The sequence below is a fragment of the Notolepis coatsorum genome, assembly GCF_963971535.1.
Source record: "Notolepis coatsorum genome assembly, chromosome: 2".
In the NCBI taxonomy this organism is placed as follows: Eukaryota; Metazoa; Chordata; class Actinopteri; order Aulopiformes; family Paralepididae; genus Notolepis; species Notolepis coatsorum.
Window position 1 is genome coordinate 99790829 of NC_140166.1, and position 16580 is coordinate 99807408.

The window sequence follows — 16580 nt, forward strand, 5'->3', positions numbered from 1 at the left end:
GCGCAGCGGTTTGCGATGCTGGCCCCGGTGCGGACGCCCGGGGTTCGACTCCCACTCAAGGCATGGTCGAAGTAGTGGCAGGTTCAGCGTTGAACCGGCTACAGTGGTGCCGTAGACCCGGATGCCTTGGGTGGTGTGAGTTTAGGGGGGGTGAAAGTTAACGGATATGTACCGCGATAGTGTGACCAGAGACGTGGCTGGCTCGGTAGCGGTACATAGAAGTAAAACTCACTCCCCTGATCCTCAGAGACAGGATAGACATGGTTAGTTAGAAAGGAATTCCTTTCTTGGCGCAGCGGTTTGTGTTGCTGGCCCCGGTGCAGACGCCCGGGGTTCGACTCCCACTCAAGGCACGGTCGAAGTAGTGGCAGGTTCAGCGTTGAACCGGCTACATAACTACACACCCTCAAGACCCCTACGTTCTGCATCTTCTAACTATACACCCTCAAGACCCCTACGTTCTGCATCTTCTAACTATACACCCTCAAGACCCCTACGTTCTGCATCTTCTAACTGCACACCCCCAAGACCCCTTCACTCGGTATCTTCTAACTACACACCCTCAAGATCCCTACGTTCTGTATCTTCTAACTACACAGTACACACCCTCAAGACCCCTACGTTCTGCATCTTCTAACTACACCCCCCCCCCCCCCCCCCCCCCAAGACCCCTACACTCTGCATCGTCTAACTACACACCCTCAAGACCCCTACGGTCTGCATCTTCTAAATACACACCCTCAAGACCCCTACGTTCTGCATCTTCTAACTACACACCCTCAAGACCCCTACGTTCTGTATCTTCTAACTACACCCCCCCCCCCCCCCCCCCCCCCAAGACCCCTATACTCTGTATCTTCTAATTCACACCCTCAAGACCCCTACGCTCTGCATCTTCTAACTACACACCCTCAAGACCCCTACGCTCTGCATCTTCTAACTACACACCCTCAAGACCCCTACGCTCTGCATCTTCTAACTACACACCCTCAAGACCCCTACGGTCTGCATCTTCTAACTACACACCCTCAAGACCCCTACGCTCTGCATCTTCTAACTACACACCCTCAAGACCCCTACGCTCTGCATTTCAAACTACACACCCTCAAGACCCCTACGCTCTGCATCTTCTAACTACACACCCTCAAGACCCCTACGCTCTGCATCTTCTAACTACACACACTCAAGACCCCTACACTCTGCAACTACACACCCTCAAGATCCCTACGCTCTGCATCTTCTGGTCGCCTCAGACCCACTTCTATTCAGGCTCCTGGGGGTCATCAAAGATAATCTGTTGTCACTCCACAATGGTGGAAGCAACTTCCCACCACATTCAATTCGGCTCCACACCCAATTTTCCACCTTCAACTAAAAAGCACACTTCAATCAATATCTGAAGAAAAAATACCATACTTTTACTATTATGCACTTCACTACCAAGTAATCTACTGTACCTATATTACTACCTACTAGGTCTGCACGATTAATTGAAAAAAAAATTGCGATCTCGATTCATAGACCTATGCGCTCATTTCTAAATTATGACGATTTTTTTAATTGTATTTTTTACTTTAAATATATATTTTTTAAATGACGAAAAATAAGAATCGTGTGAGAGAATCGTGATCTCAATTCTCAGAGAAAAATCGTGATTCACATTTTAGCAAGAATCATGCAGCCCGCTTCAAGGCCCTCGACCTGGCATACCGTGCGGCAAAGGGAACAGCTCCCGCCTACCTCCAGTCAATGGTCTTTAACTACACATCCTCAAGACCCCTACGCTCTGCATCTTCTGGCCGTCTCAGACCCACTCCTATCCGAGCTCCGGGAGGGTCATCAAAGAGAAGCCGCCTATTCTCAGTCCTTGCCCCACAATGGTGGAATAAACTACCCACCCATTAGGACAGCCGAAACCCGTCCAATCTTTCGCCGTCGACTATAGACGCACTTCAACAATTATAAAAAAAATTATAATAATAATCTAACCCTAACTAACCTTAACACTTTAATCGCCAAGGATGCCTTAACACGTCATTCCCCGCCATGCTAATTCTGCCAATGACGCCGTAACACATCATTGAGATCAATATTTCAAAAATCTGTGATCGCAATCATATTTCTCCCGCGGAGACTTGAGATCTACTGTTAATCCCCTCTCAACTCTCCAACGGTTCAAGAGCGCCATCTGGTGGCCGATCACCCAAACCGGAAACCGGTGCTCATCCAAATTCGGTTCGACCACTCGCTATAGGTCCCGGGACTCGACACAATGGATAGCGATCCGTTACCAATAACTCGATAAACAACATGATTTGGACGTATATACTATTATACAACCTGGAGATGGATCGCATATTTCAACATCCCATAATAGGAATCTTTTTGCTCCACGCTCATTGCCCAACGGCCCGAGGAGACTGGGGTAAGTTTCAGCGTTTATGTTTAGTGTTCGATACAAACTGCTCTAATGATCATATCACCCACTACATGAATCATCTAACATTGGCCACGGAATTATAAACGACCCCCCCCCCCATCCGGTCAACATCAGATGATAAGTAGTAACTTCTAGAAGCACGTCCATTTGAAATTTTTTATCCGGCGCCGATCGCTATCAAACTGTATTTGATCATCAATATAATGCATTTAGGGCTATAAATCACGTTCTGCAGAATGCTGCAGAAAACGATAAAAACATATTTATACTTTAGACCGTATTTTAGTATGAATGAAAAAGTATAACTTTCCTACATCCTGAACGATAGATAATTGACGTTGAATGGGCCATAGTAATGTCAATTTAGCAATACAATTTAAAGTTATAGCCCTGCAAAGAAGGGGAACTTCTCCATAGACAAATAGAGCTGGCAGAGGATGGTATAAGGATGTACATAAGCGTGGCAGAGAAAGTGTTAATACCATCATGCACTGGTCTTAATAAACTAACCTACACTGTAGCACTCAACACTTTGATGAACATTGTTACTCAGCTCATGACCAAATGTAAATGTAGTACCTACCATGCTAATATTATGTCTATACTACTATGCACCTCAATACTGTAGCACTCAAGTTCAACACTGATGAACAATATAGCTGCCAGAGTTGTACTCTTCCTGCTGACTTGTAAGTCGCTTTGGATAAAAGCGGCAGCTAAATGACTAAAAGTAAATGTACGACGGCAAGATGCAAGAATGCTGTTCATCGACTTTAGTTCAGCATTTAAGAAGATAGAATGAAGAATTACTCTGAACAAAAGATAAAATTCAAATCAGTTTTAATTTTAAGTACAAACATGACTAAATTAAAGATGTGCATGTTTGACTGAACAGGTTTGAGTTTTGACACTTGTTCAATATACAGTAAATATATCATGATTAACATTAAACAATAATAATAATATTCATTTATATAGCACCTTTCATACATAGAGTGCAACTCAAAGTGCTTAACAGAGACACGTCTTCTTTAAACAAGTCAAGAAGAAAAAACACAGTAAGTCAAGAAAAAACAAGAACACCATAAGGGCCAAAAAATTATAATAAACTCAAAATAAATAATAAATGCATGCATGCAACACTCCCAGACATACCCCACGCGAAGGTAAGGAAAAACTCACTAAAACCTAACAATAGGAAAAAATGCACCACAGGCAATGTGGAGGAGAGAAACCTTAGAAGGGCCAATTCAAGGGGGGATCTCCCTTCTTAGATGTCATGATATTAGTGTTGCATGTTGCATTAAAAACAGGCGAACAGTTGGTAAGCATGCACCCATGTGTGTAGTGAAACACAGATGAGTGCATGCGATAGCAACTGAACATTTTGAAAAATTAAATATAGAGCAGATAGTGATAACAACTGAACATTTTATAAGATTAAAGATAGAACTGATAGCGGCTCTAGTTGAGGCACAGGGGTGCATCCTCCCGGGACGTTCTACTCTGGTCATCACTCGGAGACAGGCGAAGACAGGGAGACGGGGGGCGACGCAGAGAGGGTCGCATCCTCCCGATCATCACGGGACGTCGAACATTCCGGTCATCACTGTTCAACACGAGACAGCCGGAGATAGGGAGACAGGGGGGCACGCCTCTTGGGTCAGGAGTAGAACTGCTGGAAGGTCCTGTTGAGGGCCAGCTGCTGCAGACAAAAGAAACGCAAGCAAACTATTATTTTCACAAGCTCCAACGGTACAGGATGATGGTCTTCTTACAGGTTCATATATAGGTTCTATAGAATTACATTTTAGCAGCATGACAATCTAGACCAGTGGTTCCCAAAGTGGGGGGGGGGGGGGGGTCGCCAGATGATTAAAAATAAATAAAAGATTTCCAAAAAATAGATTTATTTTTTAATGCAGTCAGGCCACTGAACTTAGAAGCAGGCCAGGCCAGTGTTTCTAGTTGCAGCAGTGCAATAGTTAGATAACCTAGGTGTGGAACAACCAGGAGATCACTGCAACTCACACAAGTTGGAGAACTATCTCTCTCTCTCGCTCACTAGGCTGGTAAAGCTATGTCTCCTAAAGTGTTAATCGGAAATACAGAAATACCGGCTACATGCTTTCCGGGCACCCGCTGATCTGTTTATAGTCCCCAGGGAAACAAACAACAAGCAGACGCTCGTACGAGGGAGGCGATAACGAGGTTGTTTCTGGGGGGAGTGCATTTTCACGAGCACCTGTAGTGATTTCAGGGGCGGGACTTCCTACCCGATTCCCACTTTCGGCCGTAGTGCTTTACCAGGCTTTATAGAATAGAATAGAAATACTTTTATTATCCTGTGGGAAATTAGACACTGCAAATCGCTCAACATTTAAACAGGACAGGTCACAAATTAGAATAATAACACAAATCAATGGTATAAAAGAGATAAAGCTGGGATAAAGCTGGGAACGAGGTTACTTGCTCACACACACACACACAAAGGGAGCCGCATGTGATTGGTGGAGGTGGGACCCTTACAAAAAACAAAAAATCCATCAAAATCAGTGTTGTTGCCAATCATTGACACATGCTAGCCTGTAATAATCCCCCCCAGAAAAATCTACTTTGCATTTGATATATACACTGGCATTTAAAGGGTTAGAATTATAAAATGAATATGTGGTGTTTATGATCAGGGCTGAAGTTGAATAAAAGATTGAATTCTTTCAATCTGACATTACAAAAAAACTGAAAATCCATCAAAATCAGTGTTGTTGCTAATCATACATATACTAGCCTGTTTTTTAACAATAATTTGTGATGCCATCACAAACACTGGCATTTAAAGGGTACAAATAAAAAAAAAAACTGCACCAGAATGCAGGAAATGAAGTCTTTGGAACCCCCAGACCCCCCGCTTAAAAAGTGGCCTGACTTGGGCTATATTTCGCACTATATTTCCTGGCCTGAATGATTTCCCCAGTACGGCCCTGGTTAAAAGCCTCCAATGCTTATTAGTGTGTGTGCGTTTGAACGTTTGCATGTTTCAACCATACATTTCCATTTATAATTTTTTTTATTAAAATTAAAATAGATTTTTTTTTACCTCCTACAATAGTGGGGGTTGCGGCTCTCTGACACGTTATTTCGGGGGTCGCGGCCTGAAACCTGAACCCCTGATCTAGACCGCAACAGAAAGACACAAATCTGAGAGTCTGTGCGTACAATCTATCTTAACACTTGAGTGCCAGCAGGGGGCGCACGATTTAGCGCTTGAGTGCCACCACCCACTTCAATGATAGCGCACTCATATTTGCGAACGCATAAACTACATCTTAAATTATGGCTGTGTATTTCTGGCCATCGCTTATCAATGACTTGTTTGCAGTCAATATTGTCGAAACGGATTTTTTTTTTTTTTATAATAATCGGTTCATTTCCGTTTTATACCATTTTGAAAAACTAGTTTTTTGAAAGTTTCAGGAAAATATAAAGATTCTGTGATAAACGCCCTTTACTGGAATATACAAAAAACAAATTTTGTCTGCCTATTTATGAATCGTTTTCAAATAAACGCTAGATTATCGATAGTGTACTTATGCACGCTATAGAAGCAAGCTGAAAAATCGATTATCTCATTTCCTGATCAGCACACACAGGGCACACATTGATATCTGTGAAAAAAGCTCTGATTATCCTAAGACTGGTAAAATAGATTCCTTACCTCAGATCAGATGTTCTCCAAAAAGATTATTCCAATTTCTGATCGCCATTCCAAACGCTAGGTACTGGAAATATGTATTCCACGCTGTTCTGGGGCTCGGCAATGAATCCGATCGTCTCGGGTGACTTGTCTGAGAAGTAAAATGAGGAAGCAGGATTTTTCCCCCCCATGCGTTTCATTCAATCCATTCCAAAGGGGTGCAGTACCACAGGGAGAGACGATAGGGGGCGGTATTTTATCCAATTGAGCTCAGAGAGAGTTTGCAGCACTAACGTGAGGCTAGATTTCAAATCGCTAATAAAAAAATAACAGATTTCTCGTCCGTGGCACTCAAAGTGTTAAGAGAGAAATGTGAATGAATTTGAAATCCACTTTACTTACCTTGGTAAAAAGGAAGCGATACAGAGTATTACCTTCATTTACCGGTGATAATGAGTGTAATGGAATATGGAATTGCATTTGGAATATTGCTCTTTCCTTGAAAAGTGATTTTTTTTTAGTTTTTTTGAAATGGTCTTTATTTCTTTTTTCATTTGCCTTTTTTTTTTGCATTGTTTCTTTTCTTTTCATTGCTGCAATTTTTTTCCAATGCTTTTTTTCTTTTCTTGCAGCAGTTGTTTTTTTCCAGACCATTTCAAATTCTTTATTTTTCTTTTTTACAATTCAAAGTAAAGCCAAGAATTGAGAAGCAAAGCCGTCATACAAATCATTAAAACCCAGACATCATCTATTTACACATGAGCGACTATTCAGAGGTCCGTTTACTAGTCATCTACTCTTCCACTTAGTAACTTTACAACAACACAGGTTTCCTCATCTTGTGGGAATTCTTCCACAAAGAGTACAGTTCATGTCTGTATCATAAATTGGACCAAATATGTCATGTGACCAAATAATTTGTTCAAAAGTCGTGAACAAAAACATAATATCTTAAAGAGTTATTCAACTATCTCTACAGTTTTTTTAAGAGCATTAAAAAAATCAATCAATTGTTGAAATTGGTATACACATTAAACCGAATTAAACAATTGGTACCTTTGCCAGTACATATTTCTGCAAAAAAAATTAAAAAAAAAACGACAGAAAACAAAAGTATGAACTGTTAAGTCTAAAGTCTAGCCAAAGTGAAATGCACCTAGTCGTTTTAAAACCGCCAGTCAAAATGTTTGTAAAGCAAAAAAAACAGCTGCGTCAGTCTTCCAGAACACGTACGACCCGGGCGGGGCTCTCGGACCGATCTTCATCTGCGCCAGGAGCGAGGCTCATTGTCGTCTTCCTCCTCGTCGTCGTCCTGCAGCTGCGCGTCGTCGCTCAGCGAATCTTCCTGAAACTGACGTTATGAACGTGAGTTAGAGATGGTAGGAAGTCAACAAACCGCTCCAACAGACTTCAGAGACTCAACTTTACTGTTACATTTGCACTTCTTTTCATTGTATTGTACTGTGCATTATGATGATAATACATTTGAATCTAATCTAATGAATCTCATCTCCTACCATCCCTAGTGGCAGAGACCCTCATCCATGCCTTCATCACCTCCAGCCTTGACTACTGTAATGGAGTCCAGCTGGTTACCCAGCAACACCCTGGACAGGCTCCTTGACTACTGTAATGGAGTCCTGTCTGGTTACCTAGCAACACCCTGTCCAGGATAGCAACACCCTGGACAGGCTGCAGTATGTACAGAACTCTGCCAGGGTTCTCTCCTGGCTGAGATCCTCTTGAACTCCTTCAAGACAGCCCTGAAAACCCACCTGTTCACGAAGACCTACGACCTCTAGTCCTCCCCGTCATCCATCCCATTGTTATTATTATTAATTCTGGCTATTCCTTAACACATTGGACGCCAGACCCGAGATAAGTCGGGTTAACTCGCCATCGCTTGAGGGCCAAACCCGAGAAAAGTGTGGTTTTGGTCGTTATTTCTTTTAGTCGCTATTTCCATTAATCGAGGGAGCCTGATGTTATCATTGGGAATGGGTCCGAGATCGCAAATACTGCCGGCTAACGCCTTGCGGAGAGTATTGCACATCCTTGGAAACTCTCTAGCTTGGTCTGTCCGTCGATCTAAAAAGTCCGGTCCGGGTTTTCCTAGTCGGGCAGGAGTAACGTTTATAACGCATGGATTGGGGAGAATCAAGCACCGCCGATTCATGTTCTTTGGTGGATTATGTTGGCAACACGATCGACATGAATACTTGGTATGGCGATCAGATAATTGGGATATTCTTTTTGCAGTACATCCTAGTCAAGGTAAGGGCTATATGGTATCAATCTTGCGTTGATCCGAGCATGCCTTCATTGTGATCCGAAAGTGTTACTGTAAAGTTACTCCACAACGTATGCCGTTGGTGACGATCGAAGCATAGAAACCCCCCACCCCCACATGCATGCATGATGAAACATAATACCGATAATATAGCGTTGATTTCAGATTGATTGTTGATCCAGGCGAGGAATGGCACGGTTTCTAGTGAAATGCACTAAACGCTGCAAAGCGGTGTTTCCTGGGATTACACAGAATTACTCTAAAACTATACTCATATTCACCACGTTATAAAACGGGAATGTATGGATGAAAAAATTATTTAATTTTCACAAATTGAACGATAGATACTCAATGTCAAATGGGCAATCGTTTTATACCTATAGCTATGATATTTAATATAGTTTTAGCCCTGCAAACACCGGCATGTATCCCCATTCATTAACACTTTAAGGACCAGACACGAGTATATACGTGTTTCGATTCCATGCGTTGTGGACCAGAGCCACGTATATACTCGTGGCAAGTTGTTATTGTTTTATTCCATATTTATAACGCTTATTAGGTACCCGATCCACTAGCAGGATCTTTCCACATATTTGATTTTCGAAACATGCAGTACCGGCCAGATCCGCCATCGCTCCACTGCAGTATCATTGATGGGATTTAAAAATAATAATAATGCTTTTACAGTCCTGTGGGCGGATCATAGATCCTTGATTCCAAACGAAGCCCCTCCATCTTGGATCAGCTTGCTGCCGGCGATCACATGGCCTGACGGTAGGATAATATTACCCCAAATTACAGCTGGATTGGACATTGTTTTATAACCTAACGTGATAGACTACTGACATTTGCTACCGGAACGCACACTCTATTGCTAATCAATAATACTGATCGGCGTTCCCCGCCGCCCCCATTCCATCCATAGATGCTCTGTAATAGTCCGGATGCTACGCAGTTTGTTTTATTTCATTCGTATATATACAGCAGAAATGGCGTTTGATATAACGGCGCCAACGTTTAGCCTTTTTTGCAGCCTCCTGCAGAAAAGCCTAGACGCAAAGCGCAATATACCTTATATTCACGACGCTATAAAATGACAACCAACCGATGGATTTTTATTTTCTTTAAGCCATTATGAAGGCACGGTTTATGCACTCAAGTGACAATGAGAATGGACAGATAGCAATACTATAAATGATATATAAAGCTCTTAGAAAGTACATCGGTTTGTTTACAATCCTCTGTCCTCTGAGGCCTAAATCGCCACGGGGCTCCAGACGCCACAGTGTTAAAGCACTGGCACACGGCACACAGCGACCTCTGGCGTGAGTGGCGTCCAATGAGTTAAGCGGTATTCTTTGTTATTCTATTCTCTTAGCAACGCTAGCACAAGTCAACATGGCTACGAATCCAATTCTCTCAACATTGCATTCAAGCCTTTCCATTTCTACGGAGGGGGTTCTGCTGGTAATAAATAGGACAATAAATCCCTTTAAAGGCCCCTATCCCTATTCTTTTAAGGCCCAGTTAGGCGTGTATGAAGGACCGATCCCGACTGACCTCGTCATCGTCCGGTTCTACGTCATCTGCGTCCACAGTGCGGAGGGTGACAGCAGGCTTGTACCAGGAGAGACGCAGAGGCTGAAGATTCAGCCTGACCCCGTGCACCGCAGCCTGGGGGGAGGGGCACGCACACACACACAACCAAAGGGGAGGGGCACGCACACACACACAACCAAAGGGGAGGGGCAAAGGGAAATTGTGAGAATAATAGAGAAAGAAACAGAAATGCAGAAAAATTTGACGTAAAGGTGTGCGTGTGTTTTATGGCTGGGTGATTAATCTAGTTTCAATTATGATCATCTTCCCACGATAAAAACAATATAATCAAGATTAAAAGAAAGTGTGCCGCATGTCATGTTGCTCTCATTTTGTCTTGCGTTTTAAATGCAGCGCACCCTTCCTTCACAGTGGTGTGCTCTGCCCCTCCTCCTTCAAGCCCAAACAGTAGTTTCAGCTGGTGTTGAGAGGTAGGAGGAGCCACGGCAAGTATGCAGTTATTTTGAGACTTGTAGAAGATGACAGAAAGGCAGCCTTTGGTCGAGAAGAAAAATCAAACTAATTCAGTCGTCATCATATGATGTTCTCAAATCAGTGAGTAATCAAGTTTAATAATCGTGATTTTAATATCAATCAAAATAATCATGGTTATGATTTTTGCCTTAATCGAGCAGCCCTTATGTGTGTGTGTGTCAGATAACCCACTTGCTCAGCTTCTGCTCTGGTTCTGTACGTGATCACGGCACTTGGAATGCGCTCGTCCATATGGCAGTCTTCAATATCACCGAATTGCTGCAAGAAAAGGGGAGACAAATTATTTTTCACTTCACAACAAATTCATCCACTTCACAAAAGTATAAACTATTGAGTAACACATAATTATTATTAATGTATCATTGCAATAGGATGCTACTACAATCACTTGTCATTTCATGTTTCAGGTCAATAGAGACCGATAGAGGTCAATGGAGACCTAGCATGGAATGTTTGTGTAGTTCTTTCTATCTGTAACCATCATCAACCACTTCAGAAAGAAAACGCCTAATTTCTGTGCAGTTATAAAATTAGTTTATGTATTTCTCACAGTAACAGGTAGCAACCGTTGTTTTGCACATAGCAGTCGTCTCTTCCATTGCCATGTGCAAAACAATGGCTGCCATGTTACAGGTAGCCATGTAGGAAGCCAAAATAATTACATAAACATTCCGTGCAAGGCCTCAATTGTAACGGTGTTCGTATTGCAAGGACTCTATTGAAAACTGTGTTTCTATTGCAAGGCCTCTATACAGGGATTAAAGCAAAAAAAAATCTCCTGAGTGAACTTTTTTTCAGGCCAAGTCATATTCTTATTTTAACCTCCACTGCATTTCTTTTTAATAGCGTTGGTGTTTTAAGGGAGCCTACTTGTTTTGGTTTCGCCGATAATCCAATGTACAGTTACCCCCCCACCCCACCCCGCCTACCCAACCCTTCCCCCCCCCCAACCACCTCCAATGTACAGTCCCCCCCCCCTCCACCCAACCTACCCAACCTCCTCCAATGTACAGTTTCTTCGTCAAATGTATATACACTCTTTTTTAGGCTCTTATTGTATCACAAACAATACTGTATTTGTAAATCTGGTAAGTCATAAATGTATAGATGTAGCAGTATTATCTATCTGTATGTCAAGTATGTCATATATGTTATGATGAATTGAAAATGGGGGACCCTGATGTAAACAAGAGGAAAGTCTTTCTCTGGTCTGCAACCACTTAACAATTGTATACTGAGCTGTACTGTATTGTACCCATTCTGCAATCTGTTATAACAATCAATCAATATTTAACAGATTGCAGAATGGGTACAATACAGTACGGCTCAATACACACAATTGTTAAGGGGATGCAGACCAGAGAAAGACGTTTGTCTTGTTTACATCAGGGTCCCCCATTTTCAATGCATAGTGACATTTATGACATACACAACATTTATGGCATAGGGACATACATGACATACTACAGGACAGTATATAGTAATGTTACATTTGTGACATATACGATATGCAAATATACAGTACTGTTACCCATAGATCCTAACAGAGATTATATACATTATGATGGGGAGGAGACTGTACATTAGGGTGGGTGGGAGAAAAAAGAAACATACGGTGGGGAGGGAATATACAGTGGGGAGGAGACCGTCTACAGATACACCTGTGTGATGTTGCTACGGAGTTAAGCTAATAAAGGATACTCACAACCACAGCAGAGGACTCGCATATTTGTACTGTGAAGTAACACGACAATGACAAATGTGTCGTTTCTGTTTTTCTTTTTGACATAGTTGCGGAACACGGAACAAGTTAACAACTCACCACCGTCTACAGCCCCCGCATCATACTGTAGCCTAGCCAGTCTCTTGAAACACTGCTATCTTCAAACTTCCATTCCTCTCAAAACTTTCTTTTGTTGGGGTGGTGCCGCTCATCCTTTTCGTCTGAGAACACTGCGTGTGTTTTCTTTTTAGTGGCCGGCTTACTCCTCCCATTATCGTTATTATGCTGACGTTAGCTAATAACTATGTGTTGGGGATAATGGTTCCGCACGGACCATATTGTTTGTTACATTGCTGTCTGCAAACTCGCTCAGAGTGTCAACATAGTGTTGACATTGAGTTGATGTTAGCTGCTAGCTGGCTACCCAAATCCACAACAGCCAGGCAGCCAACCGTACAAAATACAGTCTCAGCCAATCACATCAATTTGTACAGTTAGTTAGCTCCACTCCATTGCGAAATAAAAGTTAGCCAGCCAGGACAGCCCGTATTAGCAAGCTACAGTTGCTAGGTAGCTAACGTTAGCCACCCGAAGATCAGTAGCTAGCTAACGTTAGCCACAGCTTCAAAAACTAATTTCAATTATGTTATGAGCTATCAGCTAGCCAGCTAGATAACCTTAGAGAACGCCTCGTGTAGTAAACTAAAGTGAATAGTTTACTGGGCCATTGTTTAATGCTTCAGTGGTGTTAAAAGAGGACCTGCACGCTTGCTATCTTCGGTGCAAATGATACGGGTCTGTGACAAGACAGGTCTGTGAGGGGGGAGGGCACTGTGAGCAGTGTGTGTGCGTCAAGCTCACGTTTGATTGGTTAGAATGGTCAAAATGCCCTACGCATCTACAAATCATATTATACCAGGTAGCCAATTCCGTCAGACTCCAAATAAAATTGACGGAAAAAAAAAATAAAAAAAGACTGAAATCCGTCTGGAGACGGAACGCTTTAATGCATGCCTCTATTGTATCAGTTCTATTGTATCTATTGTATTTGATCAGTGACAATCAAACGGTAAACAAAGGCATATTATTAACACATTCCCCGCCAACAACGAGTTTACTCGTTATTGGGCACCAATCGTTGAATGCCAACGAGTATACTCGTTATTTGATCGTTTTTCCTTTTATTCGATATTTTTATTCATTATTCATCCAGGGACCTTCGTGTTACCATAGGGAATGAGTCTGAGGTCGCCAAAGTGCAATATCGGCCGCATCCAGCTAGACGGCGGTATCAAGCACCCTTTGTAACCTTGTATCTTGGCCTGTGGAACGGCCAAATGTCTCCGGTTTCATTTTTCCTCGTCGGGCGAGGCGAACGATTCTCCCTGTTTCATTGAAGCGCGTCAAATATCCCCGATCCATATGTTGTGGTGGATTATGCAGTGGACCAAATGGACATTGGATGTACCAGATGGCTATAAAACAATTGGAATATTATTTTTGGAATACTCCCGATCACAGGTAAGGACTATCTGATGTCAATTTTTGCTTGATCCTTAAATGCTTTTATACCGATCGGGCTGATAAGCATTTTTAGTGTTCAATACGAATGCCGTTACTGATAATCAAATAATCAGAAACGACCCCCCCCCCCCTTTCATGCATTCATGATGGAACATAATACCTATTATATAGATTTGATTTAGGAATAATAGCGTGTACAGGCAAGAAACGGCAACGTCTATAGTGGAATTGACGTATATGGCTATAAGTCAGCATTTCGGGAATTATTCACCGCGGTATAACACGGGAACGTATGGATGAAAAAAGAAATCTTTTTCACATATTGAACGATAGATATGTGATGTCAAATGGGCCAAAGTATTGTATCCATAGCTATAATATAGTAATAATTTAGTTATAGCTCTACAAACAAGGTGATACACTCCTATCTTTTAAAGCGTGGCAGGACTAGAGTGGCTAATTCCCGGCGGTCAATGTGTTAATATGTTAGATCCTAATATGAAAAACGATGTGATTAATGTTCTATGCCTTATCTCGACTGTATTTTGCTGCCGTCTATTTCATGCTCATTTTATGCAGATGTTATGCCTAATTCTATGTCTGCACTATGCATTTCTCTTGGATCTGCCAATTTTGTGCTCATTTTGTCTTTTTTTTTTTTTACTGCTGTGAAGCTATTTGAGCTACAATTCTTGTATGATAGGCGCTATAGAAATAAAGTGTATTATTATTGTAAACAGCGTTTCTATTGCAAGGCCGTATGAAGTTATTATCTGCATGAAGCTGACTCACAGCGAAGTGTGGCAGCAGATCCACTCTGTCGGCATCGGTGAAGCCAGAGATCTCCAGGGCTCTGGGTCGATGGTCCACCACAGCATGCAGCGACATCCCTCTGCCCCGCCCCCTGGAGCCACGCCCGCGCGCCCTGAGGGAGCCACGCCCCCGGGTATGGATCCCCCGACCACGCCCTGGTACTAGGATACCCCGCTTAGCCGCCTGGGGAAAGGGTAAAAAGTACAAGAGGGTAAATATCTGTCATATACCTTCTATACCTACTTATACGCCTGCATATACCTATGTCTTTATACCTGTATCACTGAACATATTAATACTACAACTCTGTTACATACATCCGATTAGCACTATTCTTCAGTAGCACTATTCTTCAGTAGTACTAACTTATATATTCTATACCCAGTTTAATCACCTGTACATTACTATTGCACTTTACTGATACATTTGCACTCTGGTTGGATGCCAAACTTATTTTCCTTGTACTGTACCTGTGCTGTATGATGACAATACATTTTAATCTAATATAATGAAAATATGTCATGAGAGTGTAACCATTCCCACATCTAAAACAACTATAAACAACTAAAGGTTGAATGCTCGCATGCGAGGGGTGCACAGGTGCAACTTCCTCCACACAGATTATAGCAGTGAAAACTGCACCTCAATGTCGTTGGTGACTGGAAACAGATTATTCAATGACAGGAGCGTGAGTGCCCCCAAGTGGCCGCTATGTGACTAGCCCGCCGGGTGGGTCAATCTGAAGCTTTGATATGAAAACAAACCCAACAGAACTTTATAGTCTCATTTATGAGAAAAAAACCTGTAAGCCTTGAAGTTTGTCATAAAAAAATATCTAAAGCATGTCGTGTTCTGAGCCGTTGGGTTGATATGAGGATCGATGTGAGAACATGGTGTAGAACTCCCTCACTAGACAGGTTCAATGAAGACCTGATGGAGGAAACTCGCAGATCAATAAAAAGGTGGGTCGGAGCACCGTAACGTCAGATAAAGTTGGTACCTCGATCTGCAGCTGGGTGTATTTCATCTTCAGCTGTGCCGTGTCCTCTCCAGCCTGCATCTTCTGTAACAGATCCAGCTCTGTGTCCAGCAGCTCCTTCCTGGCCTGGAACACATAAATAACACAGAGCAGTGATGTCACATTACTGGAAAGTTTGATTCTTCATGAGTTTATAACTTTGTTGTTCAAATACAGGTGTCAGGGTTCTCTCTATGCGAAGTATATATATATATATATATATATATATATATATATATATAAAAAATTGTGCAATTGTTACTGGTGTTAGATAATGTCTTTCAAAAAAGATCCAAATTAAGTAACAAACTGTATCTTAGGAATTAAGCACAAATATTATGCATCTTCTTGAGCAGGATGATGTAGGAGTTATAGAAGCAGGAGGCTCAGTGTTAACACTTTCAGAGCCCAAGCTTAATCTTGAATTACTGCTTGAATGCCCACCATCCACTTCAATGTTAGCGTTAAAAACGCCTAATCTATGGCTTATCAATGACTCGTTTTCCAGTCAACATTGTTGAAGCGGATTGTGTTTTTATCGGTTCATTCTCGTTTTATAGCATTTTGAAAAGCCCTCGTTTTCAGGGAAAATAAAAAGATTCCATGATAAACGGAATATTCTAGAAGTCAAGTCAAGTCAAGAGTTTTAATTGTCACGGCATACAAGTATACAATGAAATGCGGGTGGTCTTGCCCGCGACGATGTGCAATACAGTGGTACAACATAGAATCCAATAAAAATACAGTGGTACAGCATATAATAGAATCCAATAAAAAACAACAGTGCAATAAACAGGTAACATGGTGTGACATCTCGGTATCTGTACATAGTATTTACAGAGCATATAGGACATGCTAGGTAGCTTTAGTAGTGCAATACACTGTTCTTGTTGTTATACTAATTTAAAGTGGCCTTTCCTCTTGGCCATAAGTGTGCGTGTGTGCGGCATGAGTGTTAAAGTGGCTGCTAGTGTGTGAGCG

At 42.1% G+C, this 16580-nt stretch overlaps 1 protein-coding gene across 10 annotated transcripts in view; it reads right to left on the reverse strand.

Moving 5' to 3' along the window:
* Positions 1-3303: 3303 nt before the first annotated feature.
* Positions 3304-16580, reverse strand: part of rbm26 (RNA binding motif protein 26) — a 146434-nt gene continuing 133157 nt past the window's right edge. For 7 of the 10 annotated variants that reach the window (XM_084338260.1, XM_084338259.1, XM_084338258.1 and 4 more), the window contains 6 exons: positions 15582-15686; positions 14561-14764; positions 10693-10779; positions 9988-10101; positions 5538-7485; positions 3304-4145 (listed from right to left, as the gene is read on the reverse strand). In XM_084338260.1, the coding sequence (XP_084194386.1) occupies positions 7396-7485; positions 9988-10101; positions 10693-10779; positions 14561-14764; positions 15582-15686 (600 nt within the window). In that variant the 3' untranslated portion in view covers positions 3304-4145; positions 5538-7395. Of the gene's footprint in view, positions 4146-5424; positions 7486-9987; positions 10102-10692; positions 10780-14560; positions 14765-15581; positions 15687-16580 lie in introns of those variants that run through there. The other 3 variants (XM_084338257.1, XM_084338254.1, XM_084338253.1) reach the window with 3 other exon arrangements.